This window comes from Balaenoptera borealis, assembly GCF_965194805.1.
Source record: "Balaenoptera borealis genome assembly, chromosome: 1".
NCBI classification, from domain to species: domain Eukaryota; kingdom Metazoa; phylum Chordata; class Mammalia; order Artiodactyla; family Balaenopteridae; genus Balaenoptera; species Balaenoptera borealis.
Window position 1 is genome coordinate 135,564,408 of NC_138860.1, and position 9,548 is coordinate 135,573,955.

Sequence of the window (9,548 nt, forward strand, 5' to 3'; positions counted from 1 at the left end):
AGGAGAGGACTAGAATTTGCAGCAGCGAGAATGTAAGTTACTGACCTGGGAAAACTCGCTCATTGTATAATTAATGGTTCCACGTGGCCCCAGGCAGCTCTGTGTAAAGCCTTTAAGCAGCCTTTCCACCCTATTGGTGCATGCCGAGGGCCGTAGCATTGGAGTCTGGGCTGATACCCCTTTGGTACCTGCTCTGCCCCCTGTCCTTGGATAGGACACTTGCTAGGACAGCCCCAAATTGCTATTAACAGTCTCTGCAACAGCCAATGACCCTGCTTCTGGGACTAAAGATTCTCCTGGGTAGAGAGCTGCAATTCCAGCATTTCATAAGACTGATTTAGTTGCACAGCTGCTGAGGGTCTACAGTGAAAAACGAATACCCCGTGGCACACATGAAGGGCATCAGCCAAGCAGCCTGCAGGGCCAGTGAGTTGGGTGACCCCTAGGGTCCTAAGGCCATCAGATTAATGGACGCCTAGCAATTCCTAAACTAGTGACAAGATATTAGTTGGGCCAGAGCTTTCTTCTAAGTAATAGTATGGAATCCCAATTGAAAACAGCGCTTGTGTGTTTAATTCCATGCTTTGAAGTAGGAAAAATTTCAATTCCAGAAACTATGAAATCATATGTGTACAATGTAAGTAAAAGAAAAATCCCAGACATAACCTTAACCTTTTGTTCTCCAGCACCCCTCTCTGCAAATATGCCTGTACGTGTGCACCCCATATACAGTCTTAATTGAGAACCATTGGGTCTTGGTGTTTTTCGTTTTCCCTTTGCCAACTATATATTCACTTGATGGTCTTACGTCAGGTAGCAGACTTTAAGGGTTTAACACAGAAACTTATTTTTCTCCTGCTAGTTGAGAAGAGGCCACATTATTCCATTTTAGCAGAGGAATACCTTTGTCCACTGGTGATGACTCCAGAACACTGATGTTGTGTAGAATCCTGGGGGCAACAGAAAATTCAGAGCACGTTTCTTATGCTTTTTTCCTGGAGGAGAAAACCCCTAATTATTCCTAAAAGCATTACACGTAGTGCCCTGTCCAATCTGTTGGTAAATATAGGCAGGTCTTCTTTACCTTCACATGGCCGTAGCTGCTTTGTAAATTATTCACAGCGAATGTGTATGCGATTTTGGAGTCAGACCTACCTTCCTTGGCCTAGTTCCCGGCTCCAGGCTCCATCGTGTGTCTGCTCCTCTTCCTGACCCCCCTTCCCAGCTTCCTCACCTGTAAAGCTGGCAAGACCAGAGTTCCTGCCTCGGAGGGCTCTCGTGAGGATTAAATACGGCAAAAACCGCATGGTCGTGTCAATAGATGCAGAAGACGCATTTGACAAATTTCAACCATCACGTATAAAGCATCAAGAATAGCGTCAGGCACAAAGTAAGCTCTATTAAATGTTAATAATTATTACGAATAATGTAGGCAGTAAGCTGACTCATCTATCATTAAAATGTCTTCTCTGGGAGATGGAAATGCTAAGAAATTACTGGCAAGTCCGAGTGCAAAGGGTGGGAGTCAGCCCTAGTTTTAGGTGTCTGTGCCCTGGTTTTTTCTCTAAGCTCAGAATGTGAAAGAGCTCTGGCGTTGGGCGGTTGTTACTGAGACGAATCCCAGCTTTCTCCTTGATCACATCTAACACCAAAAACCCTGTTTCAGGCGATCTGGGTGTCCACAGTGGGGAAGAACTCCAGCTCACCACCACTATCACCCACGTGGATGGACCCACCGAGATCTACAAGTTGACCCGCAAGGAGGCCCAGGAGTAGGAGGCTGCAGCACCCGGCTGGGACTGTCCCCCACGCCCCAGCCCCTCTAACTAGAGTGGGGAGCGTGCCAGAGAGCTCCACGTGCAAATGAATGCTCTGTCTCTTAGCTGTGGTTTACTTGGACCAGCAGTGTGGATGTTTGTCAGCTTGCCTTCTGATGGTAACTCTTGGAGGAAGATTCCTGCAGCCACTAATGCATTGTGTATGATAACAAACCCTCTGGTATGACACATGTTCTGTGATCATTGTTAATTAGTGACATAGTAACAGCTGTAGGAGGTGGTTAGTAAACCTCATGTGTTGGGGGTGCACTCCTTGGGGGATGGTTTGGGCCAGATGGGGTCTATATGGAGTGGAATATTTGATTCTTTTTTTTCCTGTTTTAGATTCTAGGATAGAGTTTAACATTCTTTGCTGTCCGAGATGGGCTGGTGTCATAGTCTTCTTTCTCCTAGTCCATGACCACTTTTTTTTCCCCCTATTTATATCACCAAGTAGCCTATCGAGTTAATATTTAAGTTGTCAATAGATATGTGCCCTTATTTTTTATGGCATAATATAAAATAACTGAATTTCATGAGAAGGTCTGTTACACCAGGGGCATTTCAGCTTTGAAACCAAATCTGTATATTCAATACTAACCAGTCTGTTGGATGTGGGTTTTAAAAAATGTTTGCTAAACTACCCAAGTAGGATTTATCGTATTAAATGGCCTCTGGGTCTGAAAAGCTTTTTTAACCTCTTGCTTAAAATGTGTTTTCTTTTGATAAGATGCTTCAAACAGCCTCCGAAAGTGTAGATCCGATCATTTAAATAAACCTGTATGTATATGCATATATGTATATGCACATCTCGCCCTCATGCTCAGCCAGAACACGTGCATGCAGATTCTTTTCCGTGTTGCATCTATGAGGTAGGGGGGAAACAGCTCTATGAAAAATTAAAATATTTTGCCATCAAATCAAAGTGTTTGGGGGTGTTATATATTTCTGGAAATAGGGTAACATTTTCTTCACTGGATGATTAACCTACCTAGGCTGGCATGTGTGACAGAAAGGGTGGGGGGGAAATGTACATGATTTAGAAGTAAATTATGACCCTCCTACCTATGCCCACTTCCCCAGATAGCCTGTTTCATTGTATTTTAACTCTGCCATTGGAGAGACAACATGGTGCAGCAGAGAGAAAGAATACTGGATCTGAGATTAGAAGGCAGAGTTTCCTAGCAGAGGCCCAACATTTATTACATAGCATGACCTTGTTGAAGCCACCTGACCTGGCTGTTCCCTCACCTACAAACTGGCATTCATAAACTTTAACTGCTTCATGGGGTGGCAGTGCAAATTAAGTCAGTTAATGTGTATGGAAATGCATTTTAAACTCTGAAGCTGTGTAACTATGTTCTTTCTGGATTTTAAAGACAATTTTGTGAGTGTCCTGTTTTTCAGACATTGATGCCTGGAGGTTTGGGGCACAATCCATTTAATTCACCTACTCGGCACTCCTTCTCCATCCTTTCTTTTCCCTGATTTTGGCTAAATCCATGGAAAACAGTGATGGGAGGAAATACTATGGCTTTGGCTTTTCTCTCAGGCCTTTTCCTGTCCTGGTAAACATTTGATGATGTTTAATCCAATGCAGTCAACATCCACTTCTGATCGACCACTGTGATGCCAGGAATTAAATGTAGCCCATGCCTCACAGTCTGGAAGGGAAGATGAACTTAAAACACAACAAGTAATCTGCCCCAGAGGATGGAGGGAGAGTTTCTCCTAAGGAGATGGGGAAAAGGCCTGAGATAGGCCTTAAAGAAGAAGAAGTAAGATTTTACGAGGGCTGAAGGACAAAGGGAACAACAGTAAAAACTCATAGAGGAAGTGAAGAATAGAGAATGTTTGGACAAGGCTGGTCATCAGGCCTGACTGGCACATAAAAGGAGTGGATATAGCAGAAGATGGGCCCCATGCATCTGTGAGCCAGAATGAGAAGGGTCCTTAATGCTGTGGGAAGAGCTATCAGACTGAGCCTAGAGTTTTAGGCAGAAAAGTGATATGATCAGAGTTACTGCTGGAGCAACAGAAAGGCTGGACAAGCCCAGCAAAAAAGATCACAAAGCCTGGAACCAGGGCAACAGTAGAGGACATGGAGAAGAGGGGATTAATTTTGGAGATAAAACCAGCAAGGTCTGAGCATTCTGAATGTGGACCTCATGAAAAGCAAGAGCAGAGTCAAAGTTCAAGCCCTCCTAGGTGAGGGAACGTTAGGGCCCTTGACAGAATTAGGGATTTTTGGAGAGGAAGTATCAGTGAATCTATTACCTAAGGGTCTGTAAGTACTAGAAGCCAAGTCTAGCAAGCTTAACTAAAAGAGGGACTTTAGTAGAACTTTCCGAGAGCACCCAGCACCAGGAATTCATGGACCTTTCCCCTAAAACAATACCATTGACTAGTCCAAGTCTTTGTCTCTCTCGCTTCAAAACTAGGGGAGGGTGCGTGAGCGGCTCAGTCTCAGGCAGGTGTCTGCCCCTGTGCAGATCACCTGTGATCAGGAAGCCAAGTCAAGTGGCTGCGAGCAGCGTACCCTGTGGATTGACATCAGTTTCTAAAGAATGGAGAATCCATTTTGAGCTGGGCACACAATCAGAAAAGATGAATTACAGTGGGCCAGATGAGGAGTTTGGAGTTTTGGGTTTTAAAAGCCATCTTCTGGAGGAATTGACAAGCTAGCAGTTGGAAATAAGAGAAGAAGCGGACCAGTCAGGGCAGGAGACTTTGCAGCCATCATCATTGAGAATGAAGTTCAGCTTGGCAGAACAGCAAAGCGTCAGATAGCTGTGAGTGATGAACCGGGCACAGCCCATTCAAGAGGTGAGAGGAAGAAACTGAGGTAGATGACTCACAGGAACGCAAGGTGTCAAAGAAGCCAAAGAAAGAACCAGACCCAAGGGAAAAAAGTTCAATACCCTGAGAGATTCAACAGCATTTAAAGATTGAATAAGGCCTGTTGGATTTGGTGGTTTGGACATGTGGGACCTCATGGCAAGGGCAGACATTAGAGTTCTCATGATGGGAAGGAAAGAGGTAGGACGGTGGTCCAGGAGGAAACAGAGTCTGGGGAGAGAATGGGACTGAGCTTGTAAACTCTGAGAGGTGAGAGTCAGCCATGAAGTCAAGACAATGATGAAGTAACATAAGCCCCAAGGAAGGTCAGAGACTTGGGATAAAGGACACAAGCTGATGAGTTAGCTTTGAAAGAGTGAAAGGTCACTTCTATCCAGAGACAGGAGAGAAATAACCGATGGATGTTAGAGGAGAAACTTTAGGTCAAAAGGAGAGAAGTTGCAGCCTGTCCCTCTGTGTGTTCTGTTTTCTCCACGAACATGAAATGAGCCTGGAGTTCTGCTGAAGAAGTTCTCGGTTTCAACAATGCAGGTTGAACACAATTGTTTTCAATCAGTTGGAAACTTCAAGAAACCCTTCAAGAGGTGAGAAAAAGCCTTTATTAAGGACTATCAACCTAGAGCAAAAGTTAATTATTGGCCATGTATGCATTTTACAAATTATCTTAAATTTTTAAAGTAGTTTTGAAGAATATTATGGAGAAGAAGTATAAAATTCCCCAACTATCTGCCTTTGAACAATAAGAGAATTTACGATTATATTCATCAAACAAGTAAGGTACAATTGCTATTTCCCGTAGAAAACAATCAGTTTTCTGTTGGTTAAGCCGTTGGGTTCACGAGGTGTTAGTCCTACATTTTCCCCTTAGGGGAAGAAGACGTCCATAAAAATGAAATAAGTGGTTTCTCTCACGACCTCTCGGTAGTTCTAATCATTTCTCAGAACTGAGATGATGTCTCAATTCTGATATCTAAGAGCTGGTGAAGCCTTTGGAAGTCAGACCCCTCGGGGTTCCGGCAGGTACCTTGAGAAGCTCTACAGAAGTGTCAGAAGGGAGGTTGGTCTTGGGTCTCATCCCCATCTTGGCAGTTCTAGAAACTCTATTTTGTCAACTCTTTCAAACTGATCCAGCTTTGAGAGGCTGCCTGGTCACATCGGGGAGTCTCAATGGATGACAATTCCCATGCAGTCTCACAGTGAAGCGTTCGACACGCCTTGTGTCTCCATCATCAAGGACGTGTTCTTCCTTGCTATTGTTGGGTAGCCATGGAGGCTAAAAGAGGAAATGGGAGGGTTTTGGTGCACAGGGGATAAAAGCACAGAGAAATAAGAGCCCTTGAAAGAAATAACATCTCAACCATGATGAAGCCTGAGGGATCATCCCTGGACCTCCAAAGAAAATACACACAGCTCCCTGAAGAGTGCTTAGCGCAGTGCGGGAGTCCAGCTGGGGAGCATTGGTGGGTGAGCCGGTGAACGCACCTCAGCCCACCCCATTCTCTCTGACTGCTGGGGATGCCCTTCTTCCCTTGATTCAATCAGACCCTGCTCCTTTCACTGCCATTCAGCATCAGGATACGTTAGTGCAGTTGATTAGGCTTAATGTGTGGGTGTAGCCTGACTTCCATGAGCCTATGCCTCACTCCCTGTATTTCAAGGTCCTCTCGTACTTTTGTGCTACGGGAACCATTCTGACTTCAGCTGCTTGCTCTCTCCTGTCACATTTCGCTACAGGGATGACTTGGTTTCTGAGACAGTGTCAGTGGTGCGTTTCTTTTCTCCTGACATCAGAGGGCTCTTCCGGGCACTCCTTGAACCACCCCAGTGTCCAGAGCTTCCTGTCTCTATGATCATGCACTTAGCTCCAGTGGTTAAGACCCTTCAGTATTGAGAGCAGGCCCCCTTTGCGACTTTGGCCTTTTTGTTCTGACTGCAGTTCCTCCCACAGGTCCTGTCCCACCCAGGACTGCTCTCCTCCAGGCTCACGTCTTGATTCCTCAGTTCCTCCTCCAGGTGTGGTTTCTGGACCCTTGCCTCATGACTGTTCGCCTATTAACTGCCTTCTAGTTCCTCATTGTTCTAGAATTTGATACTCAGACTGCAGCATTGCTCCAGCTGGCACAGATTAGTGTGAAAATAATACCTCTACTAGGGCTCGACATCCTAAGAAAATGGCACTAGATTTGAAAAATTATCCACTTCTTACCTTTTTGCTTCTCATGAACATGTAACCACTAAAACACTTAAGAGTTTTAAAAATTAATACAGGCATACCTTGTTTTATTGCACTTTGCAGATACTGCAATTTTTACAAATTGAAGTTTTATGGCGACCCTCTGTTGTCAGATGGTGGTTAGCATTTTTTAGCAATAAAGTATTTTTTAATTGAGGTATGTCCATTGTTTTTTAGACATGATGCTACTGCACACTGAATAGACTATAGTATGGTGTAAACATAACTTTTATGTGCATTGGGAAACCAAAAACTCCATGTGACTCCTTTTATTGTGGTATTCACTTTATCACAGTGGTCTGGAGCCAAACCCGCAGTATCTCCAAGGTATGCCTGTATCGCCAATACCCGCCTTTGTATTCAGCAATATTTTTCAACTAAATTGTAGGACTTTACAAGTGTATCTGTGAATTTCACTTTTTCCCACACACAGATTCAATAGGTAAAGCACATCTTTAACTTTTAAATAAGCACAGTTAGAAATGTAAATAAAAGTAGTTAAGACCTAAGTGCAAAATGGGTTGGTTTCAACTGCTGGGGAATTTCCTCCCTCAGCCTGGATCTCTCCTTTGTCCAGCTCTCTGCACACACACACACACACACACACACACACACACACCCACCATTACTGTTAAACTCCTTTTTTCATGTGCATGTGTTTTGTAATATGGAACTTTATAATTTATGTATTTTTCCTTTAATATCTCCTCTTCATAGTCACATAGTGACTACATAATAAAGGAGTGAGGTTCAGAGAAGTGAAATGACAAAGTTGGAACTAAGAAGAGATCTTCAGTCTCTGAACCTGCCTCTTCAGTGGCATATTTGCAGCAGAAGAGTCAAGAATTTTGTTTTGAGCTGCAACTCTCATTAGAGCAGAATGACCTTATTGGGAGATGTTATTCCAGCCTAAAAAAATAATCTGCTTCCTCTCCACTTCCATCGATGGCAAGTGTCTGCCCTCTTCCGGCCAAAGGGAGGATGACAGATACCACTGAGCAAATTCTTAGAACAAAAGTCAGACCTTGGAATGGGGGAATATGCAGCTGCTCCATGATAATTATTGCTTTTTAGTGAGTTCTTGTCATAGCTTTGCATATGACTTTGCTCTGGGACCCTTAGGGCAGTTGCCTACACCCCATCCCCCTTGAACTAGGTGATCTCTGAAGTCCTCACCAGCCCTGATTCTAAGAACGGTAAAGGAGGCTATGTGTTAATGACATCTTACAGCAACGCAGGGCACTTGATCCAGATCCGCTGTGGGCAGATGCGCTGGCATCGCAGCCTGGGGGGGTGCTAGTGTAAATAGATCCCCTGCATTTATTGATTCGGAGGCCCCTCCGATCCTTCTCACTGTTCTTCTGAGCTCCTCTGAAGCTCTGAGCTCCCTCAGGTGGCTGCTCTACCCAGCAACTCTTTCCAGGGGGATGAGTCAAGGTCAGGATGGTCTTCACTCCCATGATGAACTCTTCTCAGTTCAGGGACACTGAGAGACTGAAAGTGAGCCAAAGACAGGAGCGGCCAATACATGAGATCTTTCCATAGCACGTGCTTGGCGGACGTTCCTCATATGCTGACCGGATGGAAACTGCACGGCCAGCACGAAAAGGCCAGAAGCCGGTCAAGACTCACTGCGAACTGCGAATCCGTTTTAAAGAGACTCTTCCTTTGTTTGTGAAATGCTTCACAAAGGGAGCTGTTCCTAGGAATGGGCAGGAGTGTTAAATCACATTTGTGTGGCTTAGCCTGGTCCCCCGAAAGGCAACTGCTGAGACAAGGATTCGTGTGCAGGTTCGTAAGGCGGTCCGAGGAGACACTGAGAGGGAGCGCGGAACTTATGCTGAGAAAAGGGAAAGCTCGGAGCGGTCACCACTGCGCTGTTCACTCAGGCTTCTTCGGGCTTCGGGCTTCCTGCTCCCTAGAAGGGTGAGCGGCAGCCCCGCTGAGCAAGGAGGCGGGGCCTAGCCAGCACCCGCCCCCTGTTGGTGCAGGGTCACCCCTGAGCTGTTAGCTACCTGGAACCAGAGTCAGCTTGAGTAATACGGGTGCTACGGTGTGTTCTTACCTGATTCCCCGAAGCAAAACAGGCCCTTGGAAAGATGCATGAGTCAAGAAAAAAAGGCAAACTTTTCATTGATCACATCAAGTATTAGACATAAATACTTAAAATGTCAGTGTTCTTACACAAGTTTTTATATGCATGTATGCATGTGTGTATATATATGCATAGATCATATTTCCTATGTTTATATATGCGTGCATATATCATGTATGTGTGTATATATCAAATATATGTGTATATATATAACATATGTATTATATATATATTACAATGGTATTATATACAAAAGATTTCTGGAGAATTTCTCCAGAAATTCTCTAGAAAACAGTATTATGTAACCTGCCTTCTTCACAATACACTATATCTAGAAACTCCATATCATTATATCATCTACAACATGATTTTAATGACTTTTATTATTGTAGTCTCTAATAAGGATGTGTCATTTGTTTATTAAGCCCCCATTTTGGACATTTAAATGATTTGCAAAATTTGACTATTATATGCTGAAATGAACATCCTTGGATATAAATCTTGTTGTAGATCTCTGATGGTTGCCTTAGGATCAGTTCCTAAG

General features: G+C 44.2%; 1 protein-coding gene across 6 annotated transcripts in view; it reads left to right on the forward strand.

The window, feature by feature from the left end:
- Positions 1 to 2,514, forward strand: part of WLS (Wnt ligand secretion mediator) — a 106,353-nt gene extending 103,839 nt beyond the window's left edge. For 3 of the 6 annotated variants that reach the window (XM_082358030.1, XM_082358027.1, XM_082358032.1), the window contains 2 exons: positions 1,226 to 1,390; positions 1,667 to 2,514. In XM_082358030.1, coding sequence (XP_082214156.1) covers positions 1,226 to 1,377 — 152 coding nt within the window. In that variant the 3' untranslated portion in view covers positions 1,378 to 1,390; positions 1,667 to 2,514. Of the gene's footprint in view, positions 1 to 1,122; positions 1,185 to 1,225; positions 1,391 to 1,666 lie in introns of those variants that run through there. The other 3 variants (XM_082358028.1, XM_082358031.1, XM_082358029.1) reach the window with 2 other exon arrangements.
- Positions 2,515 to 9,548: the final 7,034 nt, after the last annotated feature.